Source organism: Macrobrachium rosenbergii, chromosome 20 (assembly GCF_040412425.1).
Source record: "Macrobrachium rosenbergii isolate ZJJX-2024 chromosome 20, ASM4041242v1, whole genome shotgun sequence".
Lineage (NCBI taxonomy): Eukaryota > Metazoa > Arthropoda > Malacostraca > Decapoda > Palaemonidae > Macrobrachium > Macrobrachium rosenbergii.
The window spans coordinates 19884392-19911153 of NC_089760.1; the positions used below are offsets into that span (position 1 = coordinate 19884392).

Sequence of the window (26762 nt, forward strand, 5' to 3'; positions counted from 1 at the left end):
CAGCAAAATCGTGAATAGCTGAAAAGACAGGCTCGTGAAAATCGTTATTTAGAAGGAACAATGACAAGGGAAATAAAAGATTCTGCAGGAGCTCCATTAGAAATGCGGACGACACCGCTACTCCGCTATCAACAAAACACACTGTAATTGGATGGAAACAAAGATATGCTTACAGATAAGGAGAGTAGAGTAATAAGTAAGATTTCCGGCTAACAGAACCATATAGCAGATTCTTCCTAATTCGCTACAGACGTCGTGGATAATAAACAATTTCTATGCTGATAAAAATAAAGGTTAAACAATTGAGAATAAGACAGAATATCCCAAACTTGACAACAGTATGAATTGACAGAATGTTCCCAACTCAACAATAACAGGAAATAAAGTATCCCCAGAGGACCTCGCCTTATCTATTCTTTGCCACAGTACAAGTCACTTCAACAAAAGCGTTTGCAGAATTAGAGCTGTCACCGTTTTTTAACCATTGTCTGAATCAGTACACGCAATAAACCGATTTTGACAAAATGCCATTGAAGTCTGTCCTGTTTGCTTTACCTCTGATATTATTGACGAAATCTGTGCCTGAGGCATGGTACGTCTTTACTATCAACAGTTTGCTTGACTAACTAAACACCTTTATAGTTTTGCCATTATTACTGACTGACATACTTAATATAAACGCTCTTAGGGTCGGGTGGGGGTAGGGTGGGGTGACGTGGGTATGTGCAAAACTTGTAATTTTTTGCATATAATTTCAAAAGATAACTGAACTAACATTCGAATTCCAAGAACTGCGTTAAGAAATGTCATTCAGATGAAGGCAAGCAGGATTCAATTTTGTAACACGAAATCTGAATCCTGCAATATTTCTGAAAAAAAGAAACGAAAGTACTCTTCTCATTACATGTAAGCACAGCAATAACGCCTTCAAACTCCTATACTTTGGGGACCATAAAATAACTAAAAATGGCAGGATAATAAGGCTGTAACAGTCTACAACTGCCGGAACCACTGGTCGTTAATCAACAAGCAGCAGTTAACGCATCTCTACTTATCATTCTCAACCCTACGACGGCCTGGAGTCAAATCAAAACGCCCTCACAAAGGATGAATATTGCATAATGACGTCATCTCTCCTTTCGAACAGCAGTCTTTCTCATAGGAGCCGAAACTAAAAACCCCCTACAACAATCGGCCACCAAAAGACACCGTAACCATTACATTATTACCCTCTATGGGTAAGTGTCATCGGCTCGATTTTGAAGTCTTAAATTAAACCTTCTCCACATACATCTAATTTATATCTAGTCACCTACACCTTGAGATTTATACTATAATATTGGTTATTATGGTTTCAACGGCCCTGTCTAAAAAAAAAAATAAGTATTTACTTTCACATAAGTAAACTCTACTTCAATTTAGCCTACACCCGAGTGATAAGTTCTTGCGATTAATTCAGGATGGGAGTATTTATTAGGTTCTTGAGCTGCTATACGTTCGTTGGAAGCTTTGTCTTCCTAGTACTAAGTGGGTTTTACACGTGAATAAGTACAGTCAACCCTTAGATTAAATTAACGTGCTTCGAATTACCGCAGACATAGAATGTTACCCTTTATCTATTGCAGGAAGCTTACCTGGTTCACTGAAGTACTAAAAACAGATCCCAACTTTCAGTGCATGCAGTAAAGCGTCTAATGAATTTAAGAAAATGGAACAAAAACATCACGAACCTGCCATGCTCACTGTCTTGGAGAGCAGGATTTGGTCCCCGAAAAATTATGTTAGACTGCAGTATGGTTACGAGTTTTCAACGGAGCATGAACGTAAGGGTTAACTGCATTTTAATGAATATAGTCCTTCGGGTCGTGTTCAAGGAGCAAGAGTTGCATCTTCCCACAAAAACCAACCGACTTACCGGTTTATGTAGCAATTTAATGCTTTTCGAGAAACTCGGCAGGATTCATGAAGTGAGTATAACGATATATAACTCTTATGTATAAGCATTTCTTCCGCGGGGAAAAACACGCTCAAAACCACATCATTTCTTTAGAATTCCAAGTCGCCATTTTGTGACGTTATCACTGCTTGCTGATGACTCTTGAAATAGCCTCTGCACGCTACTAGTATTCTTTCAATACGGGGTTTTACAGCCTTCTACGACTTACGGTTCGCTCTCATCAAGAATGAAAGAACTGGCAACTTTTACATATCATCCAGTGACATCACCTATGTAGTGAGACCATAATCATGGGGTAGAGCGCTCATGAAATTTTCAAACATGCCTTAAAAATTTTTTAACAGCTTGACAGTCGACTTACATGCATTCGCATTCATAATGCATTGCGTGTGCATGTATGTATGTATAATATATATATATATATATATATATATATATATATATATATATATATATATATATATATATATATATATATATATATATATATATATATATATATATATATATATATATAATATATGTACTGTATGTGCGTGTGTGTAGGTGTGTCCGTACGTGCGAGTGTATGCCTAAACTTGTTAATGAACAAACCGCAAATTAAGGAAGTTCACCTTTTCAAGAGAAATAAAACAGCCTATTCGTAGGTTGTTGGCAACAAGAAACGGGCAATTTGACGATACTAGTGAGCGCTAAATTCCAAAGAATGAACTTTAAAACGGAATGTCTGCGGGACAGCTACGCATTTTGCCATCACGCGACGCCTGCGAACAAAGGTAAACATTCTCCGAGGCAGACTGGAAGCAACATCGCTCGACAGTTGAAAGTGAAACAAAGGCTAGGGCGGAATTGACACAGTCATTCTACTACATTTACAAGCAATGAAGTGACTGCCTTTGGTCATGTTTCTAATGACCATTTGCCATTCCGAAAACTAATCTTACCAGGAATGCTTCTGCAGGAATACAGTGCGAAGCCTAAAACATAATTAAACAAAATAGCATCAGGGACTGCAATCTAGCTCCGGTACAAAAACAATAAAATGGCAAATGAAAGTTGGCCTAAGTTTGATTAACCAAATAGGTTGAGGCGTTGTAATCCAATCAGGCTCAAAGACGACAAATAATAATAATTTACCGCTTTAAATAAACAGCTTTATATAAACCCCTCTGCAAAACAAGAGTGCAAAAATGAAACTGCATTGAAACATGAACGTAAGCAGAAGGGTAGTTCCCATTTACTATAAAAGCCTAACCTTTCCTATTATCAAGCCTATGTAGCCTAATATTTTCTCCACTTTGTATAATTTTTTTATTTGGCCTAGTCTGAGCAAGTAAAGATACCAACGCGAAGGTGCATCCGTCAAAGAAACGGATCACCTGAGCATGAAATCGTAATCACTATTCATTAATGCTTCGTCTGAAAGACTGAAAAGGCCGCGATGTAAACCACCGCTCTGTTGGCCTTTCGTGTCCAAGCTCCTACGGATTGGCGCGATTCAGTAATACCTGCAGGTCTTTGTGCCAATGGTATCTGATATTATGCGTGAGTGGGTCATCATCCAAGTACTGACCAGATACAATGTTGCTTACATTCACAGCTCCAGGGACCAGCGACGTTGCTGCAGACGTTACTACAAGGCAGTAAAAAAACCTTTCCTATCACGTACTGGAAAACCTTTGTCAATTTAGCTTATTCCTTCCTATCATAAAAACAAAATCCTATACACAACACACTATTTGTCTCGAGATAGGTTGCCTGCTTGTTCGGATGAATGAATCATGAAATTTAGATTATAACGCTAAGCACTGGAGGACTTTTGGCCATTCAGCGCTCAATACAGTGAAAAGGAGGAGCTGGAGTGGTTGGACAGCAAGAGAAGGGGATCCAGATAATAAGGGAGCGAGAATCCTACTGGTTCGACAAAAAGACGAAAATGCTATATCCAGGGCACTGGACAACTGACTTGCAAAAACGGCAAAGGAATGGACACACGCAGCAGACAGGTCAACAAATACAAAAACCTCACGTAGCCAAAGATGACACTAAAGTCATATGAGGGTTTTCAGGATGTATCACTTTTTCCAAAGTTATCAACCTCGTTGGGCACACATGAGATCAAAACCATTACAACAGGCTTTAAAAATTCACTAAATAAGCAAGATTTTAGTTGCAACTTATTTACTATTGCCATTTCATGAGAAAAAGGATAGACCACTAAATGAGGCGATAGACATTTACACCATTATTCTTATTTTCTGCAAAAATCTATAAAAATAAGAGAACGAAAACTGCCAGCAGTGACTTAGTAAAAGAGGCAATTCAGACGCACAATGACACCCCCGCACAACCACTGGGTCCCCGTCATTAAGATACGTTTGTTGGGTTATGTGCATCCTTATCGGTCTAAGGAGAGTAAATCTATCACAGGAGAAACGTACGATACCTAACAAACGGAAAAAGAAATTCGATAAAGCCGGGCCGGTAAAGGCCAATTCCTCATGCTCTAAAAATTAGAAATGACCCTCGACGCTGTTCCTGCACGCTTTTAAAACAGGAATTATATCCGGTTGAACGGTGAGTGACTGGCATTGCCCGTCATTTGAACCACGACCACACGTCAGGTGAGACGATTGGTGCAATTATAAATTTATATAAATAAAGCATTATCACCTAATGAAGACTTTTATGGGGAAAACGCGAAAATAGATGCGGTTTTTTTTTTTTTTAGTGAACAGCGGCGCCTACATAACATTCGTTTGATAAACGAGGTTGCGTTATCTAAATAAAGCTGAGATTTTCGTTTCAAACATTAAATAAAATATCTAAATTCTGCCAGTGAACAAATTACCGAGGCAAGCGATATGGCCATCCAACATAATGTTACACAATTAAAAAGTAAGCTGCATTAACTGCACTAATTCTCCAACACTAAGCAATCCAAACGGAATAATCGGTTTTTTCCTGTAAATAAACACTATTGCACCACTCAATTAAATAAATAGCCAACTGAATGCTCTGCACATGACAAGTTCCATATCGTTACTGAGTCACAGCATCATTAACAAACTCAACATATATATAATCCAGAAAAAATAATCCTATCAATAAGAAAAATTAATCCTAACAATAAGACGAGACGAAATCTGATAAATCAAAATTACAAAAGAGATTAGTTACTCACGATTATAATGATGTAGCAATGGCCTCTAGTACTCCGAGTGTTTTTGTGATGTGGGAACAATTGGGAAAAAGCAATAACAGTGTAGGCAGCAGACGACAAAGGATATGATTGTGACCGGTTTTGTCTGATCAAGACATTTTCCCAGGACTGGCGTCTACTTGAAGAAATTTACATTATATTCCATGATGAAAACGCCGTAGACAGTAACATACAATTAAAAAAAAAACGTTAAAACTCGGGGCATCTGCATTATTTCCTAATGAAAAATAACATGGTGTCGTTATTTTTTTTTTTACATCAGGGTTAACCAGCCAAAGTTTCCATTGGGTACCAGTTTCTGCTCGGTGTTCCCAAATCTTGCATAATTTTATGCTTCTAGCATAATTTTGCCTCAAATTAAGTGTTTAGCATCTTTTCTAGCATAATTTATTTTTTAGCATAATTCTGCAATGTTTGGCATAATTCTAGCATAATCTTCCTGACAAACTCAGATTTCATAATTTCTAACTTTGCCGCTCACTTGAAACTGTCAGAATACTGGGATATTGTTTTCAAGAAGAGAAATTCGGCAGATCTACCTTGTCATCCCAATTTAACAGTTGCAATATCTGTCCTTCTGTCTTCGCCATTTTCTGTTATCCCAATGTAACAGTTTCAATATCTGCTCTTCTGTCTTCGCCATTTTCTGTTATCCCAATGTAACAGTTTCAATATCTGCTCTTCTGTCTTCGCCATTTTGTTATCCCAATGTAACAGTTGCAATATCTGCTCTTCTGTCTTCGCCATTTTGTTATCCCAATGTAACAGTTGCAATATCTGCTCTTCTGTCTTCGCCATTTTCTGTTATCCCAATGTAACAGTTGCAATATCTACTCTTCTGTCTGCCATTTTCAAAAACCTCTGTGGAGTGTTTTTTGCCTCACAGACTTCTCAGAGATCGTCTTTAAAAAATGAAACGTTGCACGGATTGATTTACACCGTGTATTATCTAAAGAATAAAGTTCAGTCTGCACATAATATGCCAGTTGATGACCATTTACTGAGAGTAATGAATAATGTAAAAAGTAATGCAACTTGCTCCGAGGATGTCAACACTTATGATCCAAATAATTAGACATGTTGATATCTGGTTGTCCTATTGTGATAATTATGCAGTATGCAGCTTTTTTTCCCTCACGAGAACTGCAAAGTTATGTTCTATCTTTTTATATTTGTTTATTTTGTTCCTTCTGACAATCGTAGTATCTACTATAAAATAATAAGTCCTCACGTGAAAATAAAAGGAAATGGTATATACCAAGATTTTCAACTTTTATTCCAAAGTCATCCTCAGGGCACTAAACAATCCACCCAATCCATATCCTATCTAGATGTTTTTAAGAGTTCTTCATTGCATGACAGATTGTTGGTTTTTTGAAGAATGTTGTTTACATAATTAAATAGCTAGTTGACGTACTTTATTGTTATCTGTGACCCCATATTGCTTTCTCGTATATGTTATTTTCTTAACCCTGTGTAGTACCCTTAGGATGACTTTGGAATAAATGTTGAAAGTCTTGGTACCATTTCCTTTTATTTTCACGTGAGGACTTATTATATACTTCATCCACGGGGCCACTGTGGAAATTGCAAGACATATCTACTATAATATTTAAAGTCCACTGTGTTTCGTATGTGTTTTCCTGTAATTTGCGAAGGAGCACGTTGTCTGTGATAACTGTGTAAAGATAACCTTCCTTTAACAGTATAAACTTGTTACATCACACGATCATTTTGTTTCATGCTAGTCTTCAAGAGTATTTCTATCTTTTCCTGTTCTTTCGTTTGTCTAGATATTTGCTAAGTAGATCATAATTAAAAAGTTTCTTTGCTTCTCGTCTATTTCATCCCTTACTTTAGTTATCCTACAAAGATCACTTCTACAGAACTGCTGTTTAATATATATATATATATATATATATATATATATATATATATATATATATATATATATATATATATATATATATATATATATATATATATATATATATATATATATATATATATATATATATATATATATATATATATATATATATATATATACATATATATATATATATATATATATATATTATATATTATATATATATATATTATATATATATATATATATATATATATATTATATATTATATATATATATATATATATATATACTATATATATATATGTATATATGTGTATATATCGAGAGATGGTTTATCTTTTAATAAAAAAAAATACTTCAGCAAGTTCAGGGTAATAATCATGGAATTAGGATAATACTGGTGTAGACCTAGGGTAAAACAACCACGCACTCGTGGAAGCCCTGAACTGTGCTACTCAGTCACCATCCCCTCCAAAGGGTAAAGCCGCTTATGGTGGTAAACATGCACACCCACACTATTAACTACCTTCCGGTGAAAGTTATTCCTAAGGTTAAGTGATTTCGAAATTAAAGGGACAAACCGAAAAGTGGTTATCCTTGAAGCCTATTCTAAGTCCCATTGACAGACGGTAAAACTGCTTTGAACTATACTCGAAACATGGCATCTAACGTGTTCCTTTGCGAGTATAAAAATATCACGTGTGTAATAATGACAAAACTATCACAAATTACCATGTGTTACAAACTTGGCAGTCAACTAATATGGTGATGTGTTGATTCTGATTTCAAGCTCAGAACATTATATATATATATATATATATATATATATATATATATATATATATATATATACATACATATATATACTGTGTATGTGTGCGTGTGGTTATAATGTACTTAACTGACTAACCAGGTTACGCAAAGTATGTCTGGTTATCGGAGAGGTTCCGAAGGTATTGCTGAGCGGAATCATTTAACCTTTGTATAATGGTAAGGGTGGTAGAGGAGACTAAGAATTATAGAAGTATAACATTTCTTGGTATACCAGGAAAACTATGTTGGGTTTTTGATTGAAAAAGCTAAGATAGGGGACATTAGTTTCAAAGTTCAAGGGAAAAGGTATGAGAAGTGTACACGGACCCTGTAAAAGCAGGGTATTGAGAATGTTTGGTAGAAAATATGCTGAGAGCGATTACAAGCTTACAGCGTATGTGATGGCAGTGAAGCGTCAGTTATTATATGCTGACAGGAGAGAGATTTGCTTAGTGTAAAAGAGTTTGAAACAATGTTTTGCGTCTCCATAACTATTTCATATCTTTATCAATGGAGTGAACCGAGAATTAGGAGAAAGTAAATTAGACAGACGTCAAGTTGTTGGATAAGAAAATGGAGTTGTGAATAGTGTGTAACAATCGTTGTTACAGATGACTGAGTTCAAATTGAAGATGTGAAGAGAAACAGCAGAATCTGGTGAACGGATTTGAAAATTTTTACTTGATGCGAAACCTTTCACCAAATGTGAGAGAAAGTAAGGTTATGGGAATACAGAGAATGTTTGGTAGAAAATATGCTGAGAGCGATTACAAGCTTACAGCGTATGTGATGGCAGTGAAGCGTCAGTTATTATATGCTGACAGGAGAGAGATTTGCTTAACGTAAAAGAGTTTGAAACAATGTTTTGCGTCTCCATAACTATTTCATATCTTTATCAATGGAATGAACCGAGAATTAGGAGAAAGTAAATTAGACAGACGTCAAGTTGTTGGATAAGAAAATGGAGTTGTGAATAGTGTGTAACAATCGTTGTTACAGATGACTGAGTTCAAATTGAAGATGTGAAGAGAAACAGCAGAATCTGGTGAACGGATTTGAAAATTTTTACTTGATGCGAAACCTTTCACCAAATGTGAGAGAAAGTAAGGTTATGGGAATAAATGAAAACCAGGGGAATGGAGCAATGGGCAAATGGCAGTATAAGCTTAGTAAATATCTGAATTTAAATATACCGGATTATGATCGGATGAGCCACAGAAGAGCTGAAGTAAGAAAGGAGAAGGGCGAGAACAAAAGATTAGCAAGGCACGTAGAATGTCTATGGAAGTTCAGCATATATGTTGAAAGCAATTGAAAATAAATTGGTTGAAATTGTTGTGGTGATATACTGTGTAGTGTTTAATGTCGTTAGAACTGAAACTGTACGAAATGTGGTTATAAACATAAGTATATAAACGGTTTGCACAGGATAAAGGATGGATCAGAATATTTTTAAAAGGCTTAGTTATACTTAGAAAAAAAAAATAACTGGAAAGTGTTAAGAGGGATAGAGAAAGATCTCGAAAGTGCCAGGTAGGCGGATTCGAAGTGGTCTTGGATTAATTAATACCAAGGAAGCCAGTGTGTGTGTGTGTGTGCAAGGTCGAGGTAAATGGTATTGACTCTTGTTTGACGCAGAGCTGGTGAGTCTTTGTGCAGGTAGATAAAATTACTGTTGTACTGAAAGAGCGTATGTTGGGGGGGGGAGGGGGATGAGGTGGCTCTTTCACATCGCAGCAGTTTAACCATGAATATAGCACTAACCGTCGTGCTATTTATTTTTCCTGGAGCTACACCCTGTTATTTATGTACATGTGTATGTGAGCGTGCTTGAAATAACTCATATAAATTGTTTCCTTCTAAATCGATGATTTAACTCCAGCTTATTACAATCACATACTGCTAAAAGGCAAGACTAGGAACTATTCTTAATCAAAACTGAAAAGCTTCGTTTTGATTAAGCGACAGCACTGGTAACTGAACCAACCAGTCAAATGATGAGTTAAGTTTATTTGTAACGGGCATTGCTTGAACAAAACACGCTTCCGAATCTAGGCTTATTTCTAAACCTCCGGGCTGAACTGCTTATATAACAAGTACCTATGAATAGTGTTGTTCTCATGAACCCAGTTAATGTATAAAATATTATATATATATATATATATATATATATATATATATATATATATATATATATATACATATATTTATATATATGCATATAAACATGTATTATAGGTGTGTGCCATTACAATCATCTGATACATTACCTATATACCTCCCATTATCACTAATAAAATTAAAAGCTTTAAATTTCCTTGCGACAATGAGAGATCTAAGCGTGTGAGCAAGCTTTAATTTCTTTCTTTTTATAGTTAAATCACTGTATCCAGCTTTCTTGATAATTTAAACGTGATTTTTACTTTAAAACATTATCACATTTTGGACCTGAAAATGTCATTCTCACATGTTTTAATGCATGCTCTGAAAGCTTAGGTGTTAGCTTCGCTGGCGAATGACTACTTCTTGAGACTGGATCCCACTATAATTTCTCACAATGCTGAGGACCACAATGGGAATGCATAGCTTTTGTGTGGGGGGGAAAACACACAACGAGTTAAATACAAGGATGGCTTTATCCTAACCAAACCTAGGAGTAGCAGGCGTTTCGCCGAGCCGTGGGGAGAGGGGAGAACCTTCGTGCCGGGTCCTTTTCTAGTCATATAGTCCCAACCTAACCTAACCTAGGGGACAGCACCCTTACCTAACCCTAGAATCCCTACCTGAAAATGTCATTCTCACATGTTTTAATGCATGCTCTGAAAGCTTAGGTGTTAGCTTCGCTGGCGAATGACTACTTCTTGAGACTGGATCCCACTATAATTTCTCACAATGCTGAAGACCACAATGGGAATGCATAGCTTTTGTGTGGGGGGAAAACACACAACGAGTTAAATAAAAGGATGGCTTTATCCTAACCAAACCTAGGAGTAGCAGGCGTTTCGCCGAGCCGTGGGGAGAGGGGAGAACCTTCGTGCCGGGTCCTTTTCTAGTCATATAGTCCCCACCTAACCTAACCTAGGGGACAGCACCCTTACCTAACCCTAGAATCCCTACCTAACCTAACCTACTGTGTCAGGTCTTTACCTAACCGAGGGGGTAAATGACTTTCCCTTCCCACTGTGATCCTCAAAAGTGCAGGACATAAGGGTACTGTCCATATTCACTAAAAATACTCAATTGCTAACGAAAGTAATATCTGACACGGTCAAAACACACATTAAACATGGGAAAATTATATTTTCAAGTCCATAATTCGATAATGGTTTACTGTCAAATATTATACATACTGATACTTAGGGTCTAGGTGAAATGTACGGGAACTATAATAAACAAGTTGAATAAGGTCACAATGGCCACTGGATAACTTTTACCTTTCGTCAGTTTTTGGAAAACACAATTACCTTCTACTGTATAGTTGATATTAAGAATACATGCATTGGAGAATCTCCGCGTTCTCAATCAGCAATTATTCAGAATGAATTATTCAAAATGAAAACAATGTCCCTAACTAAATATTCTCGTAAACTGGCTAGGCCGAACCTTCGGTCTGACACGAAATCAAAAGTTTCAGAACCTGACAAACTTATTTCAACGATGAAATTAATTCGAAAACAAAGCAAAGGCGTAAGCAGTCCCGTACGCCCGCTACATAATAAAATAGATAACAGCTTTCGACAATAAACTTACCTGAAAGTTTCCCTGCATAATAACCCATGAGTAGATTTCAATGAAATCCCTGCAGGCGCATGTTATAACACATCTACATGTCCTATTTTCGAAATAGTAACAGAGTGTAACACCAGGCAGTCAGTAACACCAAAACACATCACAAAATGTATGGATCTCCAACGTCAATGATGACAATGGGGGAATTTCTCTGAGCAACACCAAATCACAAACTGATCGCGCATCGTAGTGAACGGAACGGAGAGCGACGTCTGAGTGAACGTGACGACTACGGCGAGTTTGTCCGAGCCTTCTGGAAGACAGTCAGGGGTTCAGGACTCAGAACAATTGCGGTACGGCTTACCGTTGCCAAACAACGCCATAAACACTGCTACCCGAAAGTTTCAGTCGCTCGGTGATCCGCCACTGTTTAGTTCAATACAATTATGTTTAGCACGCATGTTAGTTGTTTGATTATACCGTTTTTGGGAAATTCATTTATACGTGACTGATTATTGTATCCATATTTCTAAAATTATACTGTTTCATTAACAGGCGATGGCTTCTCCAAAGAATTACAAGACAATAGTCATTGCTATATTCATGCTTGAACTGTTTAGTGTGGATGAGTCCTTCGTGCAAAACACTTTCTTTATATTAGTCACCTCATACAATTACATAAAAGGTTCAGCAACAGAATGTGCATTCTTGTGCTTCATGCATGTTAAGCCTTTGTTTTCATTACCACCTCCACCCCCATTTATCCCGCATTGTCCAGGTCTTCCTCTACGCCTTAACACCGCCAAATTGTACATTTTTCACAACCTGTTGTTCCCCATTTCCACGTGACAGAACCGTGCTATCAGAACACTCTTATTCTGTCTCTCACTGTGGTGTTCATAATTATGCTTTAATTATTAGATATTAATATGATTCTTAGATCGATTTCGAACAAGAAAAAGAATAAGAGTAATGTGCAGTGCCAGGAAGAAAGGAAGACAAGGCAAATGAAAAAAATGTCAATTTAAGTTATTGTTGCTAGTGGTGGACAACACTAAAACAAAATTTATTTAGCAGTCTAGGTGACTCTAGTAGCAAGGTGCAGTATCTCGTATTGGGTTGCAGTGTCTATGGATAGGCTACCATCCTTACCTCCAGGCTGTCTCAGCTTTCTCTCATCCTAGTGAGATTCATTTACTGTACTTAGTGTTTCTGCATGTAGATGATGACCAGATGTACACATTGTCTTATAATTAGGCGAATACCCACCTCGCACTTGCTGATTTCACCGCTGGCTAAATTATCTAATGAGGAGCCATAATCAGTCTATTGAGAGACAGAATTACTAATAAGTAGGTTAGTTTTATTACATTATTTTATGAGGATTGCTGCTGATATTAATGGCATTTTGGCCCAAATATCCTGTGGTTCTGTGCCAAATGTCATCCTGTGTAGTTTTAGACCAGTAGAATAACTTAGAACAAATGGTTAACTATTAGCCTTCTGCTGAGAAGGCTTTATCATCATTCCAAAAACGGATTTTCAAGAAGGAAAAGTTACTTCATTAACCAGAAAAAAGTCCGTATGATAAAGCTAACAATACAGGTACCCTTGGATATATCCCTGATCAAGTAATAGTACAATACTGGAGGGAATTTAATGGAAAAAATTATAAAAATTAATTAGTTAATTTGCCATGAAAATGGAAAACAACAGGTAGGTCATATACAGGGATGCTAGACTGCATATTGTAGGCTGACAAACGAAAGTTAAAAGGGTGAGAAATGTCATCATTGTGTAAATGATGGCATCAATTAAACGTAAATGTGCATCTAGATATTGTAACAGTTTTAATTTTTTTACGCTATTTTTATGTCTGGTTAACAAAACAGGGCAGGGGTTTTCAAATATTTTGGGCTAGTTAAAACCCACGTTTGTGGTAAATACTGTAATTTATGGTACAGAGATGTAAATGGGATTGGCTATTTCCACTCAGATCGACATTTTTGTCGGAAACATTCTTCTGCACTTGAGTCAGGAAAGGCACTGTCTCCTACAGCTGGGAAATAAAGAAAGAATAACTATGAAGCATTGTTGATAACAGATTGTCACCAGAGTTCCAAGGCTTCTTCAATTGACAGTGGTTCATTTGGTCTGAAAAAGTAACTCGCTCTCTTCTGAAGATGGTGACTTGTAGAATAATGAAAAGTACTGGAAAAGAAAGAATGTCATAGTTACCTCAGCATTCTAGTATACGCTAATCGTAACTGACATATTGACATGAATCCTGCAGACAATGTCTCCATTCTCTATGCGCAAGGGTCATTTCCAGCTTGGAACAGTGCTATTTGATGTAAAAATATTGTTTCCATAAATCTCCTTGAATCTGCATTAATACAAATAACAAAGGAAAATTATATCAATTAAACCCAGGAGTATACCCTCTTAACCCCATTCTGCACAAGTTGTTCAAAGGAGATTCAAAATAGAAACTAAAGAATGTCAGTAATCCTGAATAATGTCCCCTCCCTTGCCTTGTTTTATCCAAGTACCTCAATTAATCCAAGACTGATGTTCCTCACATGAAGAACTAATCCAAGTACTGACCTTACATATGCTCATAGACCCCTTTGACCTTAGGTGTCTGTAAAACTCAGTCTTTGTAATCTTGTGTTGTACTGTATAGTTATACTGTAATTTGCTTGAAAATGTCTCAGCGTAAAGGCGAAAGATCCTACACTCCGTTGTTTCACCCCGAGAGAAAGAGAGAGAGAGAGAGATCGAAGCTGCGTCAGCATTAGTTAATCTCTGGTCAATTTTTATCTTCTATGGGATTTCCTTCCTTTGTTACTGCAGCCAGTAAAACTCAAATTCCGGCAGTTAAAGAGGAAACATACTCTTATTGAACTGTTTCAAAGAGAAATAAAAAAAAAATACAAACAGTTACTTTTTATCACTTATCACATGCTGAGAGCCGTATGTAGCTAAACTGATACTAGATCTGTGAGCTTATATAAGTGGGTCAATTCTATGATTGGCTCTCTCTCTCTCTCTCTCTCTCTCTCTCTCTCTCTCTCTCTCTCTCTCTCTCTCACACACACACACACACACACACTTCCTTGTGTCTCAGACCGAAGGGCATAGCTCTTATAATCATAATTTTTAATTAGTCTTTCTTCTTTGTTCTCAACATTTTCTTGAATTACTGGTTTCCTCGTGGCTGTCACCTCAAGCTGCGTCAATACGTCATTGTTCGTTGATTATTCAAATGCCTCTGCCCCGATTTGTATATTGTATTTTACTTATTAATTCAAAAAGTCTCTGTCATGAGGAGCCAATAAAACCCTGCTCAATGTGGGTAATTTCAGTTCCTGCAATCAGCTGTTGAATTTCAGGTCACCGGTCGTAATTTTCTTTGATGCGTTGAAATATGGCACATCGATTTCTGCGATATTTCAAACGTCCTCGCAGAGTTGTGGTGGTGAGACTGGTGAGCCCAATACAGCTTTTGTCTGCTTCACAGTTCCATGCCGAATATGTACTTATTTGCTGCGTAGGTCATTTGTTCCTTCTCCTTGCGAAGTGCTGTGTTGTTTCTCACAACTGACCATGACAGATTGTGTCTGATGAGGAAAAAAAATTACTGATGAACACCGAGCGAAATAGCCCGCACTGACTAAAGAAGGCTAGGCACTAAGGATGGTAATATACATACATATATATATATATATATATATATATATATATATATACAATTAATATATATATATATATATATATATATATATATATATATATATATATATATATATTAACTTTATCACAATTAACTTTATACACAATTGTTCTGTGCATTAGTAGAATTACTAACAGGTTCGAGTCTTTCACCAGTCCTAGCTAATATCTTTATGGAATGGTTTGAAATGGAAGAGGTTGGCAAAGTAAATAAAGGGAACTTAAATATCGTAAAATGGGTAAGATACGTGGATGACATTTTGATTATTTATAAGGGAGAAAGGGAAGATCTACACAAGTTCCTAGAAAACATAAATAAACTAAATGAACACATCAAGTTCACAATAGAAGAAGAGGAGGTAGAAATTCCTTTCTTGGATGTCCTGGTAAAGAGGGAAGGGGAAAATTTAAAATTCAAGGTATACAGGAAGAAGACACACACCAATTCATACATACAGGCCATATGTTCTCCAGTCATAGGAAAGAAATAAAAATAGGAGTAATGACAGGGTTGGCCATTAGGGCTTATAGGATTTGCAGTCCTGAATTCTTAGATGAAGAGCTGGAATACCTGAGGAAGAGTTTTAGGAGATTAGGATAGGATACCCTAAGTATTGGTGGGAGCGAGCACACATCAAGGCAAGAAAAAACTATTTTGAGGAGAGAGAAAGGATAGAAAAGGAACATTGGTAGGGAAGAAAATAATTACAGTCCCGGAAAACAACTCTTTTAAACCCATCAACAGGAAGCTAGATAATTTCAAATTGATAGGCAGCTACAAAAACACCATTAGGAAATAAAATGGTTAGAAACAAAAAGTCGGTAGAGGGGGGAGATATTAGAGGGGGTTATATATGGCAGCGTGTCTAGAATGTGAAGATGGGTACTATGGCAAAACTGGCAAATCCTGTAAAGAGCTAAGCAAACAACACATGCAGAACATAAGGCATTATAATCAGACGTCGGCAGTTGCCAAACACTGTTGGGAAAATGACCATAAAATAGACTGGGAAAATATGAGTTTTCTGTGCAGGAACACCAACAAAACGGCCACACTGGTTGTAGAGAATGCCTTCATAACATGCGCTAACAACACAATGGCAGGGAACACCGGAAACGGCTTTGAAGACAGCATATCAAGAAAAATCGTACACTCCACAGTAGCGAGGAAACGAAGGAAAAACGCAAGAGGACGCATGGGAAACGAACACCTGGATGAAGACGTGGGCAGAAAAAGGCCAAGGTCACGAGGGGGTGGGGGTCACACAGGAGGAAGAAGGCAATTATAGGACTAAATACCCTCCACACAGATATAAATACAGCTGGATTACGCGTCTGGTCATTGTACGGATACTTGATAATGAGGACTGTTTGTCCTAGAAAGCTTGTAACTTTTTCTGAATAAATACTCTACTGGATGTCATCCAGTTTGAATGAGGTCCTTAGTAGTAATATATATATATATATATATATATATATATATATATATATATATATATATATATATATATATATATATATATGGTAAAATGAGCCCATAAAAATGCCAAAATGTAGAAAGTTAATACTATACATTTCGGAGAACAACTGCCTCCCTCAACAGGCAGGCAATGAATGAAATAAGAGTTGCAGAAAGAGCGGTATTTATAGCAAAGAGATCCAGAGGCCAACCGTTACGTCAATCCAGTTGACAATTTCTCCTTAATCTTCTTAATAGCTGGTTGGAGGAAGATTTTATCTGTAATATCTTAGTCCCAAGTTCCTTTTGATGAACCTCTCAAAGGGAGCTTGGGACTCAAATATTATAGATAAAATCTTCCTTCCTCCAGCCAGCGATTAAGGCGATTAAGGAGAAATTGTCAACTGGAGTGACGTAACAGCTGACCTCTGGATCCCATGGTATAAATACCGCTTTTCTTATTTCATTCATTACCCGCCCATTCAATAACATAAGGCTTACGAAAGGCGACAGAGCTTAAAATATTCAAACGATGGCTAAGTGCTACTTGCCATTGTCATGAAAACAAATATTAAGGGTTCAGGCAATTTTGTCTAAAGGTCTCTGGGTTCTGCTGACATTTAAACAATAATCAGATCTCAGAAACCGTGGAGAAAAAGTTCGGAAACTAAGTTCTTCAATGTAATCAACTTGATATAAAGCATTACGAACAATAAATAGCAGTTTGGCAGCATGAGATTAAAAGTAAAATATACCATTTCCTGCAACTTAAAGAATTTTGAATTAATCAAATGTGTATGGATATATGGAGACATGACATAAAAATAGAATTGTTTAACAGGTTGAACACTATTTACTTAGCGGAAGTAACTGAATATCAAATAATACAGTACATATACACCAGAAACACAAATATTCAACTTAAATTTCGGAGCGTAAAAGTCCGTATGCAATATATATGAACGGCAGATCTCGTCAGCTGTTACTCCAGCTAGAAGGTCAATCAGTATCATAGTAAAATAAAACAAGAGTGACATTCTCGAATAGATGTGGTTCCTTTACCCTTATTTTCATGCAGTAGAGACGTACTGTACATATTTCTACAAAACTCATAAACATGCTGATATATTTGGATTTCACACACGTAACATATCCAGACATCATAGTTCTCGTATGTCGGTTACCGGGCAGAAAGCAATTCACAATAAAAAAATCAAATCAATAATTTTCTTATGACAACAGACGATACTAATAACTCTACAGTAAGAAATACCTCATATGACAATATGTTAATACACAAAAACATTATGAAAAAGTTGTTGTGCGAGGAATTTTCCACAGCGAGCCAAGAATGTCCTGCCACTCAACCTCACTGAAATTTTCTTTGCTATTTATTGAAGGAAGAATTGTCTAAACTGTTGGGCCTTAATTGATTAGTCACCATTACAGTTTCCTAAATCGTAGAAATTTCTTAAATATCCAGCTGAAAAGAATCAGAACTCGCATAAGGTAAATAGAAAATTATCTATCTCCATACTGACACTTTCTGCCATGACAGATGTTGTCATAGAAGGAAATTTCCGTTGAAGATTAGTTGACAGTAGAAAATTCGCCATGAAATAATAAAGTAATTCAATCAATTAAACGATTCTTTGAAAGAAACGGTTTATTATTAGACAGGATTCACAATAATGTTAAGGAGACGCAAGGTAGATGCTGGAAGGTTTGAAGACTTGGGTAATAACAGGTAGAAGAAGAAGAGCAGAGAGAACTGTCATTTAGGGCGTTGAACACCGAAAGAAAATCTAGGCAAATGTAAACAAGTAGGCGTAAAACACAGAGAACTAACTTGGGTTATGAGTAACCTGTGTTGCTTTTGATGAACGTTAACGTGCGTATTCGTTTGCATTTCATGTGAGAAAATGATAGAGCCAGTGATACAAGAGAGAAAAACTGATGTTTCAAGAAAACTTGAAAAGGTTTGTATTTTAGCAAGGCTACTCTTAAGTTACCCAGATTTTTGGTAGGCTAACCGTATGAAGATTATATTAGACTACAAGATATAATAATACTACGACTACAAGATGTAATAATACTATGATATTTTAATTCTCGCATCATCTACAGACGGGTGGGGGTGGGTGGGAGTAAGTTTGTTTTGGTTAAAAATCGACGACACGATAAATCCACGTTTGCTGTGTGAAATGTAGGTTATTTTAGCAGTGAGAATGACCAGTAAGCGGTCTAGAGTAGCTGCCAAATACAATACAGCACACAGACTAGTCTGTTGGTGTCTGAACACATGGCCTGGCCATGACTTTTTGCTTAGCCTAATAGGCTACAGAACATCTCGGGGACAAATCCTAACCTAATGTTCCCTTTACCAACCAATATCTGAGGGCACTGTACCCTGAACTCTCTGGGGCACTGTAGGCCTACCCTGAACTGCCCAAGGACTCCCCCACCCCCCCCCCTCGAGCCTTCCAGTGTCAACCATTCTGCATTTTTACCACCCTTCCTCCATATCCTTCAGTGTACCTAAACAAAATACATAAAATGTATCATCTTATACATTATCTTATTCAAAGTTACTGAAGTCATCAGGTTCCAGCCAGGCACACTTGCTTGTTGAAGGGGTAGGTTCTTGAGATATTTTCTTTCCTACATCCTTTGGAAGGAATGATCTCTTCCTACAGTCTCAAAATTCTGAATGAGGATAATCCTCTGTAGTCTTTGAGATATGTTAGATCTATGTCAGGAAGAGATGGTCTGTCGTGATACCTTTTTTTGTGTCTTTCCATACTCACTATCCCTTACTTAGTCTCTCTCTTTGAGGTTTAAGGTGGTTCTCGGTCACCTCTCAAAAAGGTTTCTTATAGAACAACTGGAGTTTTATCCTTCATGTTTCTCTCTTGTTATTTCTCCCAGAGCACTGTGTCTCTACCATGTTGTCCCTTGAGCACCAGCCAAATAATGTCCCTTGAATGGAATCTCTGGTCTTTTGTGAGCAAGAGACCAGAATTCTGCTTCATTTTTAGCACATGGGGTTTAGAATCACATCTAACCCCTTTCAGAAGAAACTTTGGGTTTAAGTATCTAATAAAGAATACCTGCAGACCCTGGGCACTTTCACCCAGGCCAAACATTGGTTGCTTAGCTGTTACGTAGTTTTTCTCAGACCTTTGGTACAAGTTTGCATCCTGCTAAAGGTGAATTGTTGCTCTGAGGTTGACTAAGAGACTCCTTGGATCTGGGTTTTTTCCCCTCCTTTGCATTCTTCCTTGTTGTAGACACCCCATCTTGTGTTTTTGCTTGTGTGATGGATGTAGGAGAGCTACACAGAGCACTTCTCCAAAGACTTAGGTCTGACTCTGTGTTCTCTTTATCTCCTTATTTAAAGAGGTTGAGGTGTGGGTTTGCAAAGTGTTATCATTCATCCATTCGTCCATGGATGATGATATTGCTACCTGCTTACCTATATTTCCTGTTCTCTTTACAGGGAAAATGGTATTTTCCTGAACTTTTCTTAGAGTATAGGTCATCATGATGAACTAAACTGTGGCACGGAGCCCTGTAAGCTTCTGCTTCTGCATCCTTATGCCAGGTTGTATAGGAGGTGGCTGGAGTCAGCCCTTCCATGCTTATATACATGACTGGGAACCTGACAATGCCAAGTGGATGGTGAACTTTTCTTCCAGTATTTCAGAGTTTGTACAAAATTACAAGATGCTAGTCTCACAACCTCATATGTTCCTATTGTTTATAGAACAGTATCAGGCAATTTTGCGAAATGATAATCCAACCTAAGGAGTAAATTTTCTGTTTAAAAGGCTATGGTTTGTATTCTTGTAGGAACAAATAATAAATATTCAAGATAATTTGTATTTTTCCTTGATTACAAACCAAATCATGTTCCTTCTTTGGTCATTCTCCAACCTCAGCCAACCTTGCATATCCCTGTTTACCCAAGAAAAAGTGATGGGAACCAATTAACTACTGTACCTTGTTTCCAAGCTTCAAAAATTTCAACTCATGCACTGGCAATGCTATATCAGAGGATCTAGTTTCTGTACAAAGGAAATTTGCAAATTATCTTTAAAATCTGGTATATCTTAAATTTGCTTTATTTTGATATTTTAATATTGTAGAAATTACATTAATAGTGTTCTATTAAAACACAGGATATCCAACATTAATACAGTTGCATACTTTTGTTTTTAGGAGATGACCCAGTTGGGGATTCTCCGGGATGTCTTGTCACGGTCAGGCCATGTAGCAACAAATGTTGGCAGCATTCTGGACTCCTTTGAACATCGATTAGCACGCTTGGAGACAACAATTTTGCCTGTTTATCAGCAAACAGGAAATTTACAACGTCGACAAGCAAGTAAGTAGATTTTTATTTACATTGTGTACAGATTTGTAGGTATTGGCTTATTGTTATATATAAAAGTTTTTCCACCATGTACATATGTTACAGTGTTAATTATTAATGTAATTCACCACAAACCCATTGTCTTACTTTACTTACTTTAGCATGATGTAAATCATAAAACAAATGGGCTTATTTTATACTGTGTGTGTATATATATATACAGGTATTCCCCTACTTACGATGGGGTTAGGTTCCAAAAAACCCATCATTTGTTGAAAAAATCGTAACTCGAATATGGCCTAGCCTACACTAGGGTAATCAGTACCATCTATACATATATGGTAGCCTAGCCTACACTACACAGTATACTTTATACATATATGGTATAGTAATTATTAGTGTCAACTAATTCTGCAGGTTCAATGCAGACTGACATGATAAGTCAGTATAAAGAGAAATTGAATAACAAACAAGGCCTGGCCTGCACTTTCATATATCATATACGGTAGCCTAGCCAACATTATACTGTATTCTATTTTTACATAACACCGCCATATTATACAAACATCAAAATAACAAATGTACATCTTTTCCATGGATCTTTTAAAAAGTTATGCTTTACTACACTGTATCCAATCGTAAATATTCTTATACTGCTTTTGCATTATAAATTCCGATCATAGCGATCAAATGTTTTGGTTTCGGAATCGATCACGCGGTCTTTATTTGGATGCATTTAACTCAGTTCAGAGGGCATTTCTTGCTTCTAGTTAGCGTAAATGAATCTCTAGATACTTTATTTATAAGGGACATATGTATTTTTCGTTATACGAAGTGTTTTTATGTCGAAATATAACTTAAATATGTCTCGGTGTGAAATTATTTTAGCCATTTTTTTCGTTAGATGACGTTGGCGGCTGGCCCTTTGTTTTGTGTAAACAAAAAAAATCAAGATTCCGTTCGCTATTTTCTCTTGATTTCATCATCATACCACGAGCTTTTCGTATGTATCTTTTATCGGCGTGAAAACAGCAGTAATATGTGTTCTTTCATGTCCAGTAGTTTTGATTAAAATACTTTCCAATTTTATTTGCGGTCGAGTTTCATCCATGTTGCCAATGTACGATAATTTATAGTCATTAGCAGCTTGAACATTCTTTTATCAGCGTCAGCTACAACTTGCAGCTTAGTTTTACTGCAGCAGTATATTTCCTTGCCGATCTTTTCTCCAAAGCGGATAAGGGTAGTGTAAAAACATATCAGTACTTAACGTCATTTTTAACATAACTACGATAATTGTTTAACCGTACGATGGTTGAAATACAAGCAAAACAGTTGTTATCCGATTCGGTTATTAGCAAAACAACAGTCTCGTTCGGTTGTTTATGGCTGTACGCATTTTCGCAAGAGTATAAGGTTACTAACAATGCTTTTATTATTCTCTTACTTTTTTAACTAGAAGATGGAATAAAGAGATGGAGAAAAAGAAGTTGGTCTATTGTAAGTTGGTCTTTCTTGCTGCCTGATTCTACGGCAATTGTAGTGTACGCTGTTGCTTGTGCCCGCTCGAAATTTAAAAATATTTTCTAAATATTGTCGTACCGGTATTAATTGCTAACTCCATTGTAAACTCGAATTATCGTAAGACGAATTATCGTCACTCGTGCACTACCTGTATTTACAAACGCACAAAAATTGCAAACGAACACTGACCTATTTTAACTTCCGACACAACGAGGGCAAGTGAGGTCAGCTCATTGAATTAATGTACCTATTCCAGCCTCTCGGGCCAACGTATTGTACACTGTACGCTGCCTGATTGTACGTTGTTGCCTGCGCCAGTCGCCCACGAAATTTAAAAATATGTATTTTCAAAATATTGTCGTATCGATATTAATTGCTAATCCCATCGTAAAAGCAAATTATCGTAAGTCAAATTATCGTAACTCATATATATATATATTATATATATATATATATATATATATATATATATATATATATATATATATATATATATATATATATATATATATATATATATATATATATATATATATAATATTATCGTATAAGTTACAAATATCTTTATCCCTGCTATTACATATAACTATCCAGGTATCGTATGTAACTTTAAAATTATATTTAAAAACTTATTTTATAATGAAAATACCATTTTTAAATATCTAACTTCACTAGTAGTTACATATATATATATAAAGCTATATATATGTAACTACCAGGTAAGTATATTTAAAAACTTATTTTATAATGAAAATACCATATATATATATATATATATATATATATATATATATATATATATATATATATATATATTTTCTGTGCAATAGCAATAGTTTGTATTGAAATGAACTCCATGCTTATACTTACTGTTGTCCTGCCCTTGGCCAGTGTCTCGCCACTGGCACTATATAAGTACTATGCAGAATAAAGTTACCTTAGTCTGAGCTTCAGGACAGTACATTACATCCTAAGGATGTGGACTTGCTGTCTCAACTCTCTCATATCATTGTCATTGTTGATGGTATGGGTACACTAGTATTATCATAAAAAAGGAAAGTTGTATTTCAGCTTTTTTTCAGTATAAGACTTCTTTCCTAATAATGAGGGTATGATCTTGTTAATGAGTGACAAAACTAAAATTAACTGTTAAGATTCCAAAGTATTGCCAACTGATACAATATATTGTAATGGGTAATTATTTTATGGTTATGTTATTTCAGACACTGAGAAGACATTACAAGAATTAGATTATGTTATTGCCTTCTATAATGTTGCTGGTCAAGTGGAAGGAGTTGTACGAGAGCGCCCAAGCAGCATTGGCGTTCCTCAGTACCTTGAAGCAATGGATCGCCTAGCTGATGCTTGTCGTTATTTTGAACAAAACAACCCTCAAAGTGTTGAGATTGAGAATGTGGTATGTAGATATGAATTTTTATTCAGTGACACTGATATAATTTTTCTCTCCCCTATTATGAGACAGTTCTTTTAAGTTGAAGAAAAGTATTTAATAAAGATTTTCAATAAACTTTGCCATGATACTCAACCAGTCCAGACCTCCTCATTGATGATGTGTTTGTTTATGAGGAAAAGATTTTATTTGCTTTGATACTCAACCAGTCCACACTCCCTCATGTTTATGAGGAAAAGATTTTATTTGCTTTGATACTCAACCAGTCCACACTCTCTCACTGATGATGTGCTCGCTTGTCAGGAAAATGTTTTATATGGGCAATGATAAATTTAAATTTTTACATGATAGTAAATTTTTATAACTAAAAGTGCCCACTGTAAAAAAATAAGGGTCTTAATGGGTTTCCTATTTTACATATGGTTTACCTGATGTACATAAAATAGGAAACCCATTATTAAGACCCATTATGTAGTCATTTATTCTGAAGTAATTTTAGGGCACTGATTATTCCCTCCTTTTGTTATGCTTTGCAAAATACAGGCAGTCCCTGGTTTACAGAAGGGGCTCCATTCCTGATGGCGTGCTGTAACCCGAAAAACGCTGTAAACCGGAACATCATAATAATAATGGGAATAAAGGGCGCTCACAGCAGCATAAGTGATGTAAAACTGGGTTATAATGGGAAGAAAGGGCGCTCACAGCGGCGTAAACGCTGTAAAACTGGGTTACAGAACTGTAAACCTCGGTATGGCACTGTAAAATCAGGTTAATGGCACCCATGAGCCAAGTGCTGTGAAGTCAGAACGCTGTAAACCAAGACCGCCAAAAAACTGGGGACTGCCTGTATGAAACTATTTCTGGAAGCATGATTATTTTGTGGGTTACATTTATTTGCTGTTATTTCTCATACTTTTGACTGTGCTTTATCATTCTGAAGTCATAAATTACTGGGAGGCCACTGTGAGGCATACTTTTGTTTTGGTTGCTAAAGGACTTTTTTTATTTTTTATTTATATTTGTGGATTATTTCTTTATTTGTTACTAGATGGTACCGGTATATCTGTTTAAGTTTTCTTTATTTATACAGCATATCATTATTTCTGCTTGTTTACATACAGCAGTGCTGTTGTGTGGAAGCTTGCTAGTCAATTTTGTGGCTCTATATAAGTGTCATGAATAACAAAATGTAAAATCCTTTTTATTTATTTTTTTAATATTTATGGAATTTATATGGAGAATTAAATTAAAGCCATGAAATATTAAATTGTATTTTAGATATAAAAAAACAGTACTATTAGTCTATCATTTAATTTACAGAAATTTTAACTGTGGATTAACTAGTCTTGCTTTGTATAGTAATGCTTGTAGAGTAAATCAGAATTGAAAAGAATTGTATTTTATATATTATCCAGTAACAGTAATTCAGTATTAAAGTTTCTCACTTTAGTAACTCATTTGGGGAGACCATCTAGTATTTATGAAAAAAAGTATGTATTACATGATTCCTGTTAGTTGGGGATCATCCCTAAGTGAAGGGTATACCCAAACTTCTTAAATTTTCCAAATGAGTATGCTTTGTTTTCAAATGAGCTTAGATCTGCATTTAGTTGTAGGGGAGGAAGGAGAGGCTATAGTGTTAGTTAATGGCAATGGTTTATAATCTAAAGGGCATAGAGATATTTTTAAATAAAAGGTCATGAAACGTCATTTAGATATAGTCCTAGTCTTAAAAGTTTATAGTATTAAATAAAGAAATTTTGACTTTGATGCAATTAGTCTGCCATAAATTTTGCATTCACCAAGAAAAATTGTTTGAGAGTATACCAATTTGCTTTACCCCTTTTGATCTTTTGCATTTTTGTTGTATGAAGATAAAATTGTGGAATTCAGTATAATCAACTTACATGAATATGATGGATTGTTTCATAACTCATATTTACTTTATTTGTTCTATTTATTAATGTAAAAAAATAACTTTTACAGCACTGTTTAGTTTTCTTTTTTTTTTTTTTTTACAGACTACATTATTTGAAGCTGGGACAGATGCTCTAAGCAAAGAGTTCAGGGATGAACTGAAAAAGTACCAAAAACCAGTTCCACCTGTTGTCACCATAGAATTATTAGATGAGGAAGGTTTGTTTCCTGTACTATATAGTGCTGTATTACCTTTTATTTCTCATTGGACAAACAAATTAGCTTTGGTGCTTGACTATACTCTTGAACACAGAATGAGTTTACTGATTATAACAGATTTTTAAAGATACAAATAAAATGTAGCCCTTATTGCTGGAGGAGTTGGAAATTATTTAAGCATTGTACAAGAAAAATATGGATACTTTACATACTGTAATTTTTGTCATTACAATATCAACAAAGCCCCATGAGAGGTGAGAAACATACTCCCTTCTTAAGAAATGCTAAGCTGTTTTGTGTATTTGTGGTAGGTAGATGAGGAAATTACCCAGTAGAAGATAGGAGCACCCTGACAATGATCAAATACAATAAGTTATGTAACATAACTTATTGAAGCTGTATGTTGTCTCACGTTCTACTCTCAGATTTCAGCTAGATTACATATTTAAGTCTCAAGTGAAACTTTCTGAATGTTGAGATCCTCCTAAATTGAGTATCAAAAACTTTAGTTTTGTATATGTTCCTAA

At 36.0% G+C, this 26762-nt stretch overlaps 2 protein-coding genes across 8 annotated transcripts in view; one reads left to right on the forward strand and one right to left on the reverse strand.

Moving 5' to 3' along the window:
• LOC136849118 (uncharacterized) overlaps positions 1–11982 on the reverse strand; it is a 72553-nt gene extending 60571 nt beyond the window's left edge. For 3 of the 6 annotated variants that reach the window (XM_067122090.1, XM_067122088.1, XM_067122087.1), the window contains exon 1: positions 11617–11901. The gene's annotated coding sequence lies outside the window, so the exon portion shown is untranslated. Of the gene's footprint in view, positions 1–11616 lie in introns of all 6 variants that reach the window. The other 3 variants (XM_067122089.1, XM_067122091.1, XM_067122092.1) reach the window with 3 other exon arrangements.
• Positions 11983–18531: 6549 nt separating this feature from the next.
• The window catches only part of Exo70 (exocyst complex component 7), a 44460-nt gene continuing 36229 nt past the window's right edge, over positions 18532–26762 (forward strand). Inside the window, exons 1-4 of one of the 2 annotated variants that reach the window (XM_067122084.1) lie at positions 18532–18768; positions 21011–21176; positions 23912–24105; positions 26121–26235. In XM_067122084.1, the coding sequence (XP_066978185.1) occupies positions 18712–18768; positions 21011–21176; positions 23912–24105; positions 26121–26235 (532 nt within the window). In that variant the 5' untranslated portion in view covers positions 18532–18711. The remainder of the gene's footprint in view (positions 18769–21010; positions 21177–23911; positions 24106–26120; positions 26236–26762) is intronic. The other variant, XM_067122083.1, reaches the window with a different exon arrangement.